Below are 20,192 nucleotides of genomic sequence, written 5' to 3' on the forward strand. Positions count from 1 at the left end.
TATATATATATATATATATATATATATATATATATATATATATATATATATATATATATATATATATATATATATATATATATATATATATATATAATTTTTTTTTTTTTAAATCCATAAAACAGAGAGATGTGATTCTACAGTGAGATTATGAATTCCAAAATGAAAGTTGATAAACTGTGCTTTATAAAGCCAAATTCCACAGAACCCCAGTTCAGACTCTATTTTTAAACGCATAACTTCCACATCTTGTGTTGTTTGACACTATTCTTATGATGTTCTCCTCAAGCTTTCTTGTTTCTTGTCGCATCCCTTTTTTTGTTTTTTTCACAAAAAAGTCTGATTGCTTTATTTCTGGGTTTTCTGGAAGATCAGGGGTTGTACCATGCTGACTCTGCTCAAAGAGACACCGGGGATGCTGCATGTGTACTTCTAGAAGAAAATGAAATTTGAAAAGAAACGCCGTCCTGTTGTGTCGGGTGGTCCTCTGTTGAGGCATCATGCGTGGAGGTGGGATAGAGTGATGAAAAATGAGATACGGGGGACTTTGAGTTTCTTAAGAAGATTGAGGATGGGGAGAGACGGCCGTCTGATGACGTGTGTGATTATGACTAACACAGCCTCAGCTGCAGAACGATCTGTTCACTAGAAAAATGGATATAGGGTGCAAATACGTAGGCGTTGGCTTTGAAGACCTTTGTGTGGAGGGGGTTTGAGTAGATGAGTTATGCCTGTGAATAGGTGCTGTATATGTCTGAGTCATTCAAGGAACAGGTGTTGGAACAGGGAATTCGAAAGGACGTTTCTGTAAGATGTATTCTTAAATATTTTGATCTAAAACACATAAAAACAATATCTTTAAGTTCTTCTAAATTGGTTTGTCCAATCTTAAGATAAGAATAAAAAAGACATCAATATGAAAAGACATCAATATGCGGAAAAAATGATGAATATGGAATTCTTGATGAGTTCTATCAGCCAAATGTCATCTCTTGAACATGGCTCGTGGAAACTTGTCATTTCTACTTAATGATCCTATTTATGACAGTTCAGTATTTCTATATTTTCAGGTAAATATGCGGTGTGATGGAGGAAGCCAGCATTCACTGGCAGATAAATAATCTAATATTAAAAATAATAATTTAAGTAATTTTTCTTTAATAATTACATTTTCTTTATAACTGTATACACACACACGTACATGTACAAAATAGTAATATATAGTTAATATATAGTTTTCTTTGGTTTTCTATATATGTATGTATATATAACAAAACATATTAAACAAATTGAATTAAAAAAATATATAAAATAAATATACTAAACAGTATTAAATAATTATTATTCACACTTAAACATGAATAGGGAAAATCATTTACAGTTTTGCTATTTTTCTTTCCATATGCTCCTTAAAAAAATAAAAATAAATAAAATAATAAGTCTGAAATACATTTTGAATTCATATGTTTAAGCCTTGTATAGTACACAATAGCCAGTTTTGCACTTTGTTAAATGTGGACACAAATGGTATTTCTTGCATGGAGTGACTCGTGTGCGCTTTTCAGTTTCCTTCTTTTTATTTCCAGCATGCTACAGTCATCGGGAACACGGGTTTATTCGGCAGTGATTTAATGTTTGCTTTTGTATTCCTGAAGACAAATGTTTGACTTCCTTTTCGTTTGCTCTCGAGCTCATCCCGTTGTGCTCGTGGGGATGGACAGAGAGAAGAACAAATGTCTCATCCAGAGAAACGCAAGCCAAGCAGGAGGAGGAATAAGAAGGAATTTTAATCAATTGCAAAAGTGTGGTGTCAACACCTCTCAAGAGCTCATCCGAGGAAAAGTGCTTTTGTTCTCGGAAAAAGATGCGGCACGCTGCTTTTCCACCATCCACCATTAACACTCAACCATCTGAGCATTGGGTATTTGCATTAAAATCACCTGCTGCAGTGAAATCTAACAGTAATTAATAGATTGTCCTGAATCAATAGCAGTATTGTGCAAGCTGCTCCCGCAGTCTCTTGCTCTCAGGTCATTATACTGCGATTAACGTATGTAGATTGTTTTCACCACAGACAGAACTGCAGTGCCTTCAAACTGAATCATCCTGCTGCTTTTTTTCCTTCCTCTTGGTGGCATTTTCGTTCTGCTGCAGTTCTTGAATTAGTCGCATTGATTGCGCCCCCTCCCCATCTCTGCATCATGTGCAGAAGAGAGTTCCCAGCAGCCTGTAGGTGGAGATCAAGCTCCATCTATCACAGCAAAGCCGAATCCAATACATTTGAGGAGACTGGCAGGTCAGAGCCTCAAAGGCTTCTTTACAAAGCAGAATCTGAGATCCCTGTCCGCCCATGTCTGTGCAAACGGAATAATTACAGCCCTAACTTTATCCCTCCCTAGTGTGTGGCGATCACCACAAACTTGTCCTAAAGGAGGAAGAGATTGCTTTCTTCTGAAACAGTTGGGCTCTACAGACTTGATTGTAATTGTTTTATTGCAGTGTGATCCCTTTGTCAAACTTGCTAATCAAGCATGATGTCAGGTGCAGAAAAATTCTGTGTTTAATTAGAGGAGTCGAATACGAATTCCAACATGAATCCCTCTCAACATCCAATGACCTGCTCAACAGCCCCTTCAAGAGTTTTTTGCTTGTTACAGCTGCTCAGTTTTAATCAAACGCTGCAGTGCTGTGTCATGTGTTGAGCAGAAGATGGGTTTGTGCTTTTGTGTATGACAACACTTTACATTGTAATCGTGTGACAGCTTTCAAACCCTGAAACATATGAACTTCATAAATCCTAGAAAAATTAGACATTTCCATGCATGTTTGCAGACAGCCATACATTTTAATTTTTATATATATATATATAATGAAGCCTAGTATTTTTAGAGTATCTCTTGACATTTTAGTTATGTTATAATTATATAGTAAATGTTTTATAAAATAAAAGTAATAAAAAATTATAATTACAACAATAATGCATATTTATAGGTTATATTTTTATTTTTATTTATTTTTATATTTATATTTATGTATAAACCTGCGATTAGATAGATAAATAGTAAATATTGTAATTATATAATAATCATATTATTAATGATAATACATATTTGTATTTATATACACACCTGCTCTTGTGTGAATTGAACACTTTAACTTTTTTTTTTTTTGCACTATTAAGAAAGAACTCTGCACAGTTGTTCGTAAATGAGACCCTGTATGAGCATAAATGTGTTTTTTGGCTTGCTCTCTGTTCTTCGTGCATGTTTCAGCACGATCACTAATGGAAAGTGCAAGTCGCTGGTGGCGCCCAACAGCAGCGAGCACTGACAGATTGTGCATTTATTGAAGTGGGCAGCTGTGCATGGCGCAAGGTCCTTGAACCTGCTGAGATGAGAGCTCAGGCCAAAGCATACACAGGAAGGATTCAAATGTCGCCCCGCTCTGCCTGCCATTAATGCCCGGCCCAATTTCTGAGAGGCACATCATAGTGCATGTGCCTCGTGGCAGGGATTTTGATGATTGGGAGTGGGATGGTAAACCCAGATAGATTGCAGCTGAAGCCCCCATCCAAGACATCCCTGGAGATAAACCTCTTAGGTTATGCAATTAAAGGAAAAATATGTATTTGTTCAGATGGCCTGGGGCCAAGTCCTCGAGCAGCATTTCTATTTAATGTAGTGTTCTTTAGAGTGGACAGCCTCTACCTTAAGGTTTGGCTACACAATACAAGGTTAAATGGAAAAGCATCCCTAAAAGTCCCTAGATACATCCGGTATCTTGATCTTAAAGGCTTCCTATCATCCAGCCAGGAGTCTGCTAGCAAGCCACGGGTTTTTTTTGAAATGTCAAGACTACTTAACAACTGAAAGCTTTTCCTCCATTTTAACTTGAAGGTTTTTGAACTTTCATACACGGATACCAGAAATGCTTTTGAGTCTGAAAGATAATCAGATCCAACTGTTGAGGAGGCACTGAGGTGTCCACCTCTGCACATTTAAATCTACATCTCTGGAAAATTAGACTAGGCGTTTGCTTCTCTGCTCGCTCTCCACTGCATCTTTTCATGTCCTCTCGAATAAGTAAAGGCCAAAGTCAGTCAGGTGTGTCCTTGTGCAGAGCTTCTGGACTTAAAATGAATATAAAAGATAAAAGTGAGGTAATTTGCAACCATAGATACAACTCTCTTGTCTATCTATCTATCTGTCTGTCTGTCTGTCTGTCTGTCTATCTATCTATCTATCTATCTATCTATCTATCTATCTATCTATCTATCTATCTATCTATCTATCTATCTATCTATCTGTCTATCTGTCTGTCTGTCTGTCTGTCTCTCTGTCTCTCTGTCTCTCTGTCTGTCTGTCTGTCTGTCTGTATGTCTCTCTGTCTGCCTGTCATTATATTGATATATCTGTTAAATCTATCATAGCTGTCTGTTGTTATATGTGTCTGTCTGTCTATTGTTATGTATTTGAATTTATTTGAATTTCAATTTGTTGTAATTCTGCTTCTCTACATTCAACTTTGAATTGCAATTCTGTATCCTGTCTTCCACTTCGGTTCAAATTCCTTCAGTTGAATTGTAATTGAAAAGGCTTCTTCAGATCAGTTCTGAATGGTGCAGAACCCTGGTGAATGTAACTGTATTTAGCACTCTGAAATAGTGCCGACAATCATATTCTGCTGCTTTGTGACTGTATACTGAATATTTGCAAAGTTCATGCAAATCTGATGTATAAATCCACTTGAATTGTAATACGTAACTTTTTTCATTTTATTTTTTATATGTATTTTCACCATTCACTATTTAAAGGTAATATTCAGCAAATGCTTCATAATGGGGCCTTTGAATGCATATTTCAAGGCATGGGTTGTGCAGGGAATAAACTGTGAAATCAATTCAGGAAATAGTTCGCCAGAGTGCCAGTCTTCAGGGTTCATACCTGTACCATACCTTTATCTGTAACGTGTTGCATGAAGATGATCTTACCTCCTTTTTCTGCTATTTTCACATTAATTCACTATTTGTGGCTTGTATTACGCCACCACTTCAGGAAATTGATGCCCTTTTCCTTCCTGTAAATGGGAAAAGGAATCCCATCGAGTCGATGTACACCACTAGGGGTACAGTGCTTTCTTTTCATCAGATGTCAACTGTTCAGAGATACATTTCAACTGCCTACATTTCTTTCTCTTCATTTTTTTCATTTTTTTTTCAGATCTTCTGCAAGATCTGATATCTTTTTGCGAGTCCATGTCATTTGTTAAAGCAATTATTATGCTACTTGAAGGACACCTCTCTGCTCGAATGAAGAAGCAGAATGCTGTTTTGCTTGCTTTGGTTTGCTAGTATTGTGTGCTCTGTCACAGTCTCTTTCTATGAAGATCACTGAACCCTCCAGATGCAGCACTGTATTACCATCAGTATTCTTGCAGTGCTCCTGTCAGAGAACGTTTAGCCCCGAGAGGTCAGTGCTTCTAACAGCCCAATACAATTGAAAATTATTGCCTGTGCTGGTTTATAATCCGACAGGCCCCACACAGGCCAAAAGGCTTCGCGAACTGCTAATTTCCAATCTGGTGACAATCAGTTGCCGGTTCTCCACTGAATAAGTAGACGCCCCCTTCACATAAACCACCTGTGACATCTGGGCACGTTTGGAGTTTAAGTGCATATCTCCAAATGGATAGAGGAAATTTTCCGACAAACCTGCTTGACCTCGTTTAGCGTTCAGTGTTTGGCCCCCTGCCCAGATAAAAGACTTCTTGTGATGTGAATGCATTGTTTCACCTGTCATAAAGCTAACAGCTAACAAAAGAATATAGTGGGTTGACTATTTGAATTGTCTTACAGGTTCTAATAATAAAGGATATATACTAATGCATTTACAATTGATAACATTTCTTATATTATTAGTATTGAAAACAGTTTTGCTTCTTTATTTTTGTTCATTTATGATACATGTTTCCATTATTGTTCATGTTTTCTATTGTTTTTCTAAACTGATGGTTGAGTCTAAATAGATTTGTTTAATACAGCTTACCGTTGTATATTACCATTATATTCTTTTATATTTGCCAAATATGCATGGAGAAATTGAAGACTATTAATCCAGAGTTTAAAAAAGGATTACAATGGACTCATGGTAAATGAAAAAGAAAGGAAAATCCTGTCAAGCTTCACACTTAAGGGTGATATTGTCTCACTGTAGAGAGAGGTGAGCTTAAACCAGGGATTGAGCACTGTGTTTTTTCTGTGACATTAATGTCCCATTGCCATCTGCCCTATGGTGTGTGGGTCCATGTGCTGCTGACAGTTTTACAGGAAATGAAAAGGTAAAGCATGCCATCCCATGTGCCCCATGTTACAGAGATACTGAAATTTACTCGTATCTTCCTAGTGCTTTGTCAGTTTTTTCCCCCTAGGCTTCTCCTGACATCTCATTTTCACATCATTGTAATGTGTTTGTGCATTCTGGGATATGTAGAGTTTGGAGGATGATGCCCTTGCGACAGACTCCTTCCTTTTACGGGACAGCAAAAAACAAGTGTCTGTCAGACCTGTCAACAACCAGAGTTGAAAATAATAGTCTAAAACAAACACATTATACGCCAAATAGCCCAAAATTTACCAGAGCATGGGAAAGACTTTAATTAATTACAATTTTTTACTGGTAGTATCAAAACAGTGAGTGGTTGTCTTTAAAGTGACATAATTTATGTACAGAGAATCTAGGAATGGGCAACATAGCAGCAGTGATTGACATTGACAGTGATAGTTTTGGAGAATTATGGTTTTTATGACTTACAAGTGACGAGGCAAACAAGTTGCTGAATACAATGTCTAGAACCATTTAAATTAGACAGATTCATTTTGCTAATGAGATTTAAACCAGAAGCCCTATTAAAATATCTCTGTCTTCATATGGACATATTCGCAAGAAGCAGGACCAAGTGAGAGTGTGAAACTAGCCTGCTGCTGTGTGCATATCATAGCAAAGATTTTTTTTTTTCACCAGGAGAAAGAAAATCAAATGGGTTTGGAAAGACATGAGAGCAACTAAACAATGACAGAATTTGGTTGAACCGTTCCTTTTTTGTAAGATCATTATGATATTTCTAGTGCTGCTATTGGCAACACAATCACAAACAAATAAGCTTTAATTTAGCAGCTGTACATTGTCAGTGGCTATTGAGTTGATTACAGCCGATTAAAGTTGTAAAGGAGAGAACAAATTAAATTAACCAAGTCCCCCCGGCAGACACACTTGCAGATTTAGTTTTCAAATAACATGTATGTTAGTTTAGCTTGAAGGGTTGCATGACTCAGAACCCTCTTAAAATGATAATCATCAACATAACTGTTTCCAGGAGATGAGTCTGAAGACTCGAGCGTGTATTTATGAGACTGAACTGGGTGTCTCGCAGTGGATTCATCGACCCTTTCGTCTCCGCACCTGAGGGGGCATCGCTGCAGCACTATAAATGCAGCCAGAACTTAGTGGAGGACCGAGGTTGGCCATTTAATTATTTAGCTCCCTCTTCTCTTTGTCAAGGGGATTAATATGCTAAACTTTTCTCCCCAGTCAGGTGCTTTCCCATTATATCTGGTTAGATTGAAATGGATGATCTGCAGTAATGCAGTGCGGCTTATTCCCTCACCGTGTTAATATTCATGTTGTTATGATTAATATTACCCACTGGTTGGGTGCCATGAACTCAGACTAGAGAGGGAGAACAGTCCTGCAATGTGTGCCACTAGCATTGGATGGTTCTGCTTTAGTGCCTGTAGGCATGAGTCCATTGTTTTTAGCCATTAAATGACGACTTGTTGAAATAAATGCATTGCAGCTTTGTCTTAAGTCCATGTTATCCATATTTGACGAGCAATGATGAGTTTATTTAACAGCAAATGGAGATGAATTGTGCCGCTAAAGATGCACTGAAAATCTGCCACTAAAAATTGAAGTCAGTTATTTTTATCAACGTCAAATCAGTTTTGGTGCTTTTATGAAGTGAATTTATAATACAGTACAGCCTTTTTAAAACAATTAAACAAACCAAAGCAACCATAATCTCACCAGGAGCTGCAATTGCTGTCACTGAAATGTTGACATTTCCCTTTCACATATACTGGCCCTCATTTTCCCCAGCATGTTGTGTATTTAACCAGTATGCTCTTGGTACTTCAGTGCACTACAGGGGCCCGGAATTAACGAAGATGCACAACGTGGTTTGTGAGGAAGGACAAATTGGGTTTCTTTTCTTTTTGTCCGCTTCATTTGTCTTAATTAAAACTCTTTGGGATTCTTGGGAGGAGTTGAATGTGTTAAAAGACAGATCTATGTTGCGGGTAACCTATATACCGAAGTGCCTGCCGTAGTCGTGATTGTCTGATTCTTTGTTTTGTTTGTTTGGCTTCATGTTCTGAATCATGCTAATGAATCACGTTATCACCTCGAGAAAGTATCCAGCCATGCCTCCTGCATCATGGTTATTTTGGGTTTACAGGGCCTGACATCCATTAGCTGTAGATACCCCCCCCCCAAGCCTAAAATAGCTTTGTAGCCCCTCTAAGTGTCCGCTTCCCATGAATTCATATTGCCTAGCGGTGTTATCCTACCACATATAAGAGGAGCTTCGCTTGGGGACTGCATATTGACCCATCCATCCATCCATCCATCCACGTTTATGCAGTTTGTTGTTCATGTTCATAGCATAAACTGATATAAATGGTTCTTCAAAACTCAAACCTCAAGTGCTACAGAACCAGGGATGCTTGCCTTAGCAAACGCCACTAATTAGCCAAACAAACCCTTCTGACAGATACAATTTAAACTGTTATTGTATTTCTAATTGCAGCAAATTGATACCGGCTGTCTTGGATTGGAGTTTGATGCATGTGGTTTGCCTTGAGAACACAAACTGTGTGGTCGTTCTCTCTGGATACAGGATGGGTTGAACGTCTTGAAAGCTTTACACGAACACTAGAAAGCACGAGGAATTCTTTAATCAGGCAAAACTGAGCACTGGTCAGATGCCACAAGGTAAGCTGTAGCAAGAGCGTGTGAAGAGTTCGGAGTTGATCTGTATAAGCAGCTTTGATCCGCTGAACTCACGGATAAGAGCCATATGACCGAATCCCGTAGTAATCCAGAAAAAGTGCAGCAATCAAAAAAAATGAAGTTTTGAAAAGCACACGAACAGCTGGCGAAATCAGCCGCGGGGCTCATGAAACAATAACAATAACCGTTTTCACCCCATTATGTTTTTATTTTAAAATGTTGCTGCTCTGTTTTCCTCCTCGCCTGCTGGTAAAAAACATTTGTGTTTTAGCCGACAGAAACGCACTCGGCTGTCCTTTTCACACATCGATCTTTTGGAATCGAAGCATTTATTAAATTAACACACATGCACACGTTTGACTGATGTGTGCGGAGCATGTTTACATGTTCTCGGAAATGAGCTTTTTGTCCTACTTGACCGCAGACAGAATGATGGATTCTTTTTTTTTTCTGCTCGTGGTAGGTCATTGCAAGCCGTTCTGGTGTGTTGCCAGTGTGGGAGACAGTCTGTTTGATTACAGACCTGTTTCTATTTGGAGAAAGATGTTCGGGGTGTTGTGTGATATGGTTTTGTCTTGTGTACTCCAATTTTTATTTATTTTTCTCATGGATCCAGCTGCAGTTTCTTAATCCACTCCATTCATGTATACAAATATATCTGCAGGGCTTTATGATGACACATTTTCCGAACTAAAAAAGGATGTATTATTAAAATAGCCTGTATCAACTGACCTACATGAGATGTGAAGATGACAATTTACAGGGTCACAAAAGTGTGTGATCCGCTTCAGGACTGAAATAGGCCGAGCTGACAATGTGAATTCATTGCATGACAGGGAAAGGGAGGAATCAACAAAATCACTTTCTCTGCCTGTCGCAGTCTGTTACGTGAACTCTTGCAATATCAGTGATCTTTGCTCCTTTAACTTGATTATTTCAGCTTGTCTGCGCTTTGGGGCTTAGGACTCATCATGTGGCAGTTTTATTGGATTCTTGGAATCTTTACGTGTTAAGACTTTGATTTCACTTGATTTGTGTTCATATCCTTTATTCTATATATTTTTCACTTCGTGTTTTCATGTCATGTGTACTTGTAACAATGTGTACTAGACAATAATTTGTTTTTGATCTCTTATAAAGCCTATTTAACAAACCAACTAAAATTTGATTGAATTGATGTTTGCTATAATTAAATCCTGCTTTAATTTTGGGATTCGGTTTGATGGCTTTAGCCTTTTACATCCTCAATGGAAAAATAAGAGTTTTAATGAAAAATAAAATCTATGTAATATGTAACTAGATGTAGATAATTAGAAACTTGTTCTTTACTGTTATCTATATTATTTATATTGGTTTTATAAAAAAAAAAAACACTTTTATACCATTTTACCATTTTGGTCATATATATATATATATATATATATATATATATATATATATATATATATATATATATATATATATATTTAAATTAAATTAAATTAATACATAACATTTTATAAATATATATATATATTTATAATTTAATTTAAAATATTTATAATTTAATATATATATATATATATATATATATATATATATTATTTATAATGAACTATTTATAATTTAATTTAAAATATTTATAATTTAATATTTTAATATTTTAATATATATATATATATATATATATATATATATATATATATATATATATATATATATATATATATATATATATATATATATATATATATATTAAAATATTAAATTATAAATATTTTAAATTAAATTATAAATAGTTCATTATAAATTATAATATATATATATATATATATATATATATATTCTCTACATATATAAAATATGTATTTTGTAATTTATGTAATACTTTTTTTATATATATACTTTAGATTTTTATATATGAAATGTTATTTTCCAAACGGCTTCCTGCATCTTATTCCTTTTGAAAGATCTCATGCAACCTTGACATTTTTATTTCTGGCACCGAATTTATTCAAAATTCAAAAATAATTCATAATAGAAGAGGCATAGGTCATCATGTGTACGAGTTGCATTTTTTATGTTTTTAAATACATCTGGACACAAAGTGAATTCCACTTCATTGACCCTGTAACATCTACATACATTATGCATAATCTGCTGTATTTAATGTGGATCCTGACGGTCGAGTGTGCTCCAGGTGTTTAACTGGCCATCCTTTTCTCTTTCACAGCTCTGTATTCCATCATTCTGTTCTGCGTCTTCTTCTGGATCCCCTTTGTGTATTTCTACTACGAGGAGAAAGATGAAGACAACAGCAACAAGTGCTTGGTAAACCTGATAGTCTTTCCTGTCTATCTAGTACACCCATGCATCTCTAAAACAGATTGTCTTTCCAGTCTTACAAGATAATTCACACACAAAATGAAAAACTAGGTGGGAAAAGAGCTACGTTAAGCTATTTGTAGTCAATAAATAGTGTGTACTATACTAGTATGTAAAGCAAGGCTTGCTGTCTAAGGTTATAAATGTTATAATGAATCATATCAACAGAAATGTCCTTGAAATATTGCTAAGTGCTATTTGCCTGATTACAGTTATGGTAGTTCATTTATAATAACCCAGTGAGTTCACATAGACTCCATCTGCAAGTAATAAAGTAATAAAGTGACGAAAAATGCAATCCTACTCAACTATATTGCTGCTCACTTCAAAAGTCAAATATTTTTCTCTAAGGACACCACAGAGATGTGCAAAATGACATGCTGAGGAGCTTCCTCCATCTTCTAGAAGTTATTTAGATCTCTTTCCAAACTTTCCACTCCTTCTTCTCCCTTGGAACTCTCAGAAGTGGCTTCGTTCCAAAACTATAGAGCCTCCTATGTAGGCACCATTTTCAAAGCATCATAGGTACTGTCCTGAGAGGGAAGCAGGATGATAATGCTGCCTTCTTTTTTTTGGTCCAATTTTCACCAGGGTTGCATATATCCTTCATGGAAAGTATAAACCTATAATGCATTTATTTTATTTTATTAATATGATATAATATTATTTTTCGTATTACTTTAAGTAAATGTATTGCAGCATGGCATTGTTAGTTTAGCTATAATAAGCTAATGCAGAACTAACTCAATTGTTAGTTGAGTTTATCATGTGTTATGACTGCTGTTTGTAAGCTGCACAAAGTTGCTCATTTAATGTAGAACGTTCCAAATCAGTCACTTGTATGGTTCCATCTCAGTTAGGACACTGTGTTAGCTCAGGTTTTGGAACAGAGCCACAATGTCTTCATCAGAGAATGAACTAGGGACACTGTGTTCCTGACTGTTAAGTGCTGCAAATATGTAATTATACTCCAGCCCAAAGCCCCTCTCTACATGGAACATAATTTATCACGGATTGATGACTTGATGAATGCAGTTTAATAAACCTGTTTTTTAATTCTCTCCTTACAGCAAGTGAAAAACGCACTGAAGTATACAATAGGATTTGTGATTGTGTGTTCAGTGCTGCTTTTGATTGGGTAAGTGCAAACTGTTGGAGTATAGTATTCTGTGTGTGTGTGTGTGTGTGTGTGTGTGTATATGTGTTTGAAGAGGTCGGTGTGAGCTTTACTACATCATTCACTCGTCATCTTCAACCAGGTACAGCAGGTGTGAGAATGCTGGAAAATTGCTGATAACAACCAGCATTTGCCAAATTTATACTAAGATTACTTTTGTGGAATTGGAGAATAAACTGTAGCTACAATCAGAGTAGCCATTAATAGTTTAGTAGAGCGATATCTTTACAGGGGCCCCATCAAATGTTTATAATATTATATTTCTGGGTGATAACTTAGCAATTTGCAATACAAATGGCTCTAGCCAGATCATGAACAATGATTATTAATAAATTTAGATCGGCACCGATAATTTTAACAATTTTAGATCAGTGGATTCTGCAATCAATATATTCTATTATGAAAGTAAACAAGTAACTAAGACAGTTTATTTCTGGAGAGTCAGAGAGCTCTACATCTACTGCATGACATCAAATTAAAATTAACTTGAAATCAAAATTGAGCCTATATTATGCTTGCTGCTGATCATATTGTGTATGATTCCTGAGCGCGGGTTTACCCAAATCTAAGTCTTTATGGTCTTTTGTTGCTCCATGCACTTCCGTTATTTCTGATGTCTCAAGTTCTCCTTATTCTGTTTTTAACATAGTTCAAATATTCCAATTCTGTTCTTTAATAAATGTTTCTCAAGCACCGATCGGCTGACAATTCAGCTTTGCCATCTCAGTAAACAGTTATTTTTTAAATTGAAATCATATTTCGCAAATTCAAATTATAAGGCATCCTTAAACCTGGCCATTTTCAAGACCTTGAAAGGTTTTGTTGTCAAGCCCTGTAACAATTTCTTGTCCAATTGTTGACCGAACTAATAGCCAACATCAAGTCTAAATCTGTACAGATACATGGCATGGCTTTGTGCCGTTTAACCTCGAGTTGAAACTTTTTGTTCTCAGCAGTGCTCGTGCAGCATAGACATAATGGATTTTCATTGCTGCTGCAAGAATAACACGTCTGCTCACCAGGTCATATAATTTAATGTGCTCTCAACCATTAAATAGTGTTCCTGTGGGGCAGGATACCTTCATCACACCTTCGTGTCATATAGACCCAGTGGGATGGGTTACTTTGATCGCAGAATGGGAAGAGGGACATGCCGTGGACCAAATTTAAAAGTGGGGATAGCACTTCGGACAGAAGCAATTTGGTGTTCATTTTACTTTTTGAACTGGAGCAGTGTTTTACCAAGAGTATTGTGTCTCAGGGTTCCTGATGGGAGAGGACATGATGGCCTTTTCCATCGTCCGAGTCCCTGTGTTTGTGATTGTTCATTTGGAGAGTGACTTCTTTTTGTTTGCCTGTTGTGATTGGTCTGTGCTAAGATTGGGACTTATAAATGGAGAGCTGACCCTTCCCAGCCTCTGTAGTCCCATTCAATCTATCGTACCCTTAGAAATGTCTCGAGAGCTCTAAGTGCACTCTATCAATGGCATACTTGGTCTAAGCTCTAGACACTCAGGCCCTGTCCCAAATGGATGTCCTCATGTGGACCTGCATTCACGTGGCCTTCTCTAGTGCATCTCTGTGAAGTCCACAAGACCGTAAAGTGTCCCATTTGTCAGTTTAGGTTTCAAAAGGGTGCTCACGAGGACATCTGAGATATATCTTAAGTCAGTAGACCGTATTTGGTCTATTAGCCTGCAATTAGCCACCAGTCGTTGCTTACAAATTAGGCTGTGTGCTTTTAATTTAGTGTTTAATGTGATATCATTCAACTGGCCGAGTAAAAGAGAACCATAGACAGTGACATAGTATTTTGGAACTTAGTTGATGATGGTAAATGACAGGAAAAGTGGACACAAAGGTCAGATAAGTGTGAAGTCTTTGAGCTTGTGTACCTTTGCATAAACCTTCACGGAGTTCTTGGTCGATTTATGAATCCGCGTCCTGCTGAGTGAACAGGTTACAATGTAATTTACTGACACCCCTAAAAGATGACATTTTCATGCACGATGCAGCATTGCTGAAATGACACGTCAATTGAATTCGCTCTGAATATGCCAGCGATGCTGAATGATGTGGCTGCATTTAAAAAGAAAGTGTCCTTAGTTTGCAACCATTTGCATTTGTTGTGATTTGAATGTGGACATATGAGCTTCTGAAGTAATTGGATGTTAACAGTAGGTATTATCTGTGTCCTTTTAGGGCTGCATGATTATTTCGTTACATATTGTGATCGTATATTGTGATCAACAACATCCTGTATCGTTGCTTGGATATTCAGACAAATAATTATTGTACATAAATATAAGTGTGCATATGCTGTATATCAGCATTAATAGTAAAATGTATTATAAGTACCTCTGTAATAATAATAATAATAATTTAACTTTTTTACATTATATTTAAATGTTTTTGAATCAAATTGTTTCATTTTGATTTTAGCTGTTTAGCCCTAATCTTTTTCTTTTCATCCAGACATTTAATAGTCCATTTTTTTTTAAATGAACATACTGTTTGACTTGCATATTTGCACCATTAACTTGGTGTGTTATCTGCACCATTATTATTTTTTGGAATAAGCAGTGGTCAGGCGAAAGAAAGAGCCATATATAAGCTATAATTGTTTGAGATAAAAACTATAGAATTGATACAGACTAAAACGGAACCTTATGGTTAAAACATGGGATTTTTTTTCAAACCTGCTATAGCCTGAGGTATTTGCTTATGCAACCTAACCCTGTGAGTGATGTTCTTCTCATTGGAGATGACTGGCTTTCTTCGTGTTGCAGATATGTACTGAGAAGTTGAGCATACTGTATTCTCAGTTGCTCTTAAAGCTTGCAGCGATACATCACATGAGCTGTATAGTACAAGAATCTACATGATAGTCCACAACAACAGCCGTCAACCACATCTATCTATCTATCTATCTATCTATCTATCTATCTATCTATCTATCTATCTATCTATCTATCTATCTATCTATCTATCTATCTATCTATCTATCTATCTATCTATCTATCTATCTATCCATCTATCCATAAATACAAGACATTTTACCATTTGGGTTAGTGTGTGTGTGTGTGTGTGTGTGTGTGCGTGTGTGTGTGTGTGTGATTTCTGAAGATTGGAAAATTCAGCTTTGCCATCACAGCAATAAATAACATTCTAAAATACTAAAATAGAAAGAGTTAGAAATCTTACCAATCCCAAACTTTTAAATGGTAGTCTATAAATGATATCATGACATATATGAATTTCTGTTTCAGGACATTTGTTCCGTTGGAATCTCCACCCAACCAGAACTCTACTCAGTGGGAGAAGGTGCAGTATCTGTTCGAGGAGCTGGGTAGCAGCCGTAAGTACCATAAAGACCTCTTTAGATGAAATTGCAGTTCAGTTTTACTGACACTTGCAAAGAAAATGGCAGAAAGAGCTTTGTTGAAGCCTTCCGGTGCCACAACACCAAAGCGACAGGTGCTTTTTAGAGAGCGACGGATGCTGCCAAGCCACGAGCAGAGGTGATGTGTGGGTTTGGCAGCACTGACATTTAGCCTCGTCAATGTCAACAGACCTCATTGTGCTACCTAAATTTGCTGTCTTGAAAAAGGAAAGGCCTGGCTGCTTTTGACATGTCAATCAAGTCTTCCATTTGAAGCACGAGTGGCAGGCCAGTGTTTGCACCTGCACTTACACACATATGTGTGTGTGTGTGTATGTATATATATGTATATTTGTATATATATATATATATATATATATATATATATATATATATATATATATATGTATATATATATATATATATATATATATATATATATATATATATATATATATATATATATATATATATATATATATATATATGTATATGTGAGTCAATGTGGTGTTAATATCCACCTATTTTTCTCAATATATACATATAAAATATAAACACATATATATATATATATATGCATGCACGCACAGACACACACACACACTAGGTTTAAGATTTATATATATATATATATATATATATATATATATATATATATATATATATATATATATATATATATATATATACCAAAAATAATTAACTATTTACCAATGCAACATTTCTTATTTTCACTAACTTGAAATAACTTAAATAACTAAAAATAAAACTGGATGAAAACTAAAAATGAAGAACAACTATAAATGGACGAAATTAAATAAAAATGAAAACAGAACATTACAAATAATAATAATAATATTAATAAATACTCCTAATTGATTTAGTTTTCATATGTTGTATTTAAGTTCAAATTTTCAAGAAAAAAGTATAGAAATCAATGCAGTATCCACCCTGCCGAGCATGAAGGATCATCCCTTTTCAATTTTTTTTTTTTTTTTGTTGTTTTTTGTTACGTTTCTTTTTTCTCTTTTTTGTCTGGTTGAGCAAAAGAAAATTAGTCTGTGAAAGGAAGCTCCCATATTATGTCCAGTGTCCATGTCTAGAGCCTTTCTTATCATCACCTGAAGGCTCGTTTGAAGGTCAAATAGCATGTCATTTTTTTCTTTCCAGTAAAAGTCATTTTTTTGTGCCATTCTTTGTTTTGCTCTGTAAAAGCAAGTGTGATTCAATAACACCATGGTGTTCCTTCAGAGAAGTTTCCTTGTTAGGTTGGGTCGTGACTTTTGCTTCACTTTCCCTTGAAAACCCTCAAGTTTGCAGGAATGGAGCCACTAAGGCACCCATCCTAATCCAGTAATAGCCTGGTATAAGTCTGTGGCTCTTTGAGACTGTGTCTGATTCCTGTGTGGGGGTTTTAGAACTGTCATTGGCCCTTCCCAGAAGCCCTAGCTTAATGAATGGAAATCAAGCAAAAAGTCTTGGTGGAAGGAACATCAGAAAAAGGCCCCTTTTGAAAACAGGGTTGTTTGTCAAAATCTGCAGCAGAGCTTGAGGTTGACGGTCATGGTACCCTGCTGCTCACCCCCACTCCACCTGTAAAATTAATAACAGGACCGTGTGTGCTATATAAGGAGGATTATCATGTCCCTGAGAAGCCTCAGCTGCTGAAGGAGCATCATGACCCAAGCGGCAATACAGGCTGATGAATTCCACCCAGTGTCATTGAATTCTTCAGACATGCAGCAGTTCACTTGCCGGTTCCCTCATGTGAAACAGACATAAAACGTAAAGCGAATGCAATACCCGATTCCCCATTAGTGGGTAAGACTGGGGCGAGACGGCGAGGAAGCGTGCAGAAGGGGAGACAGCTGGAGATCTGATCTTATCACAGACATAGGCTTGAAAAAAAGGCTCCACTTAATTATGTAGCGGAGCCCTGGACCCAGAATCCACTCAGGCCGCTCTTGTTCTCTGATTTAACTTCCCACTGAGCTGAATGTGTTTCAGTGAGAGACACATTTAAAATTGGAGTTAGAGTGACGTAGTGTGATGAGAAGGCACCAGCTACGCTGAATCAAATTTAGATTTCATCACAATTTTGCATTCATATCTGTTCAGATCTGTTTTAAGGCTGTGGAAAACTTAAGGTTTTTAGGAAATCTCAAAATGAATATCTATTTTAATATTGTACATATAACTTTGTGATGCCTGGAATCACTTGTAGCATTTAATTTTCTTTTTTTTTTTTTTTCTTACACTAAATATAATTTTTATTCTCTCCAATTTAGAGAGACTGTTTATTTTTTATTGGCTATATAATAACATGAATATAATAATTTTACATTTAGACTGCAGTCATCTAGCATTTTTTGCATTTTGTTATTCTTTTAAACCACTAGTAATTTAATAACATTGTTAAACATATAATCTCATAACGAATATCCATTTTCATTCTGTACATTATAATGTTGTGATGCCTAAATTCAACTACGGCATTTCAGTGATTGATTTTAGATTGTTGTTTTTATTAATTATTATTATTATTTATTTAATAAGAATTGTATAGGATTTTAATGTTGTAAGTTTATTCTTTATTGGGTAACATGAATATAATTTTGATTTTACAGTATAGCGTTTATTTAAAGTTAATCTTTAAAAACACTATTATTGTAATAATATTGTTAAATATGTCTTTAGAAAATCTCAAACTGAAAATATATATATTTGATATATATTGTACATTAAAATGTGATGTCTTATAGCATTTAATTTTTTGTGGATTTTTTCTTTTTGTTCTTTATTCGCTATCATAAATATAATTTTCAATATTAATCGTAATTTTGATATTGGTGCCCCGTTGTCTGTACAAGAGTAGCTAGCTACCTATTATATATAGGCCTAGCATATGGCTATGGCTATGCTAAAACATAAATACGATTAAGATAAATCTCTCTCAGTCAAAATAGTTATATATTGCATTGAGGTTTACGCCACTTTTGTTTGATAATGTTTATGTCTTTAATTGTATGGGAGCAATGTGTGTTTTCTCTTTTTCTGTAATTCAGAATCCAGTGAGTGAGTTGGCTTTAGCAAGCCGCTTTCCATCTCCATGAGGTTATCATAGCAAGCTCATGTTGTGAATACTGCAGCTAAGAGCTCTTTAATATACACTTCTCAGTGGCAGCGGTCTCCTCTGTACACATAAGCCCGAGGTGCTCCGTGCATGTCGAGATAAGGGCCTCCACTCTCTCCAAGTGCCGAGGAATCAGCCGCTAGAGCAGCTGTGGAGCTGCCTCAGATAATAAACAATATATTCTCTGTCCAATCCCTCAGAAAGTCTTCCGGGGAAGCGACGGAAAACGTAGGTCTCCCTGCATTGTGAGGAGTTCATAAACAGAGCGGCTTTCCGTACCAAACACGAACGCCATTGTCTCCGGCATCGCGCCTTCGCCACTTAACAAAAGCTGGGACATCACAAAGGGAAACACCTATTCAGATGTAAATGCTCATTTCAGCCATCAGACATCAAAGCGTCTCTTCTTTTTATATTCTTCCGTTTGCTACATTAGGAAGCAGGAGTGTAATCATCTTCATTTCTTCTCATTGGCTTTTGTGTCCTGGGGCTTTTTGTGTATGAAACGTGGTGGGTGGCGCAGCAAACACTTCTCAGACTTCATGTGGTTCAGCAAAATGGAAAGAAGTCATTTTGTGAGTGATGTAAAGTAGTTCCTGAGGAAAATAAACAGAACAGTAGGTTGCATTCAATTGAGGTATGCTGCAGGCAGACGGGGGCTTTCTGGGCTCAGGGCTGCCAGGATGCTGTGTTTTGCTCCGCTGGGCCATAGCTCAGAACCAGAGGAAAGGGAAATTGTGTGAGTTTGTGTGTGTTCAACTCTCCCGCTCCCTATGACAGGTGGGATCCTAACAGGGAGTGCGGTGGCGGTCACTTCCCATAAATCTGCCTCAGCTGGCCTCAGATCTGACAGCTGGCTTCATGCCCTCTCCTCTTTTCACTCATTTTCCTCTTCTTTTTTCTCTCTCTATCTCTCTCAGTTCCACATTACATCTTGTGTCTTGAGGACTAGGGATTCACAAAATGTCAAATGTACTTTACCAAGCCTGTACTAAAAAAAAAAAAAATTATATATATATATATATATATATATATATATATATATATATATATATATATATATATATATTG

General features: G+C 36.1%; 1 protein-coding gene across 2 annotated transcripts in view; it reads left to right on the forward strand.

The window, feature by feature from the left end:
* The window catches only part of LOC113112282 (probable lysosomal cobalamin transporter), a 68,490-nt gene that overhangs the window by 8,969 nt on the left and 39,329 nt on the right, over positions 1-20,192 (forward strand). For both annotated transcript variants that reach the window (XM_026277703.1, XM_026277704.1), the window contains exons 4-6: positions 11,278-11,375; positions 12,500-12,567; positions 15,876-15,964. In XM_026277703.1, the coding sequence (XP_026133488.1) occupies positions 11,278-11,375; positions 12,500-12,567; positions 15,876-15,964 (255 nt within the window). The remainder of the gene's footprint in view (positions 1-11,277; positions 11,376-12,499; positions 12,568-15,875; positions 15,965-20,192) is intronic.

The sequence above is a fragment of the Carassius auratus genome, chromosome 13 (assembly GCF_003368295.1).
Source record: "Carassius auratus strain Wakin chromosome 13, ASM336829v1, whole genome shotgun sequence".
Classification (NCBI taxonomy): domain Eukaryota; kingdom Metazoa; phylum Chordata; class Actinopteri; order Cypriniformes; family Cyprinidae; genus Carassius; species Carassius auratus.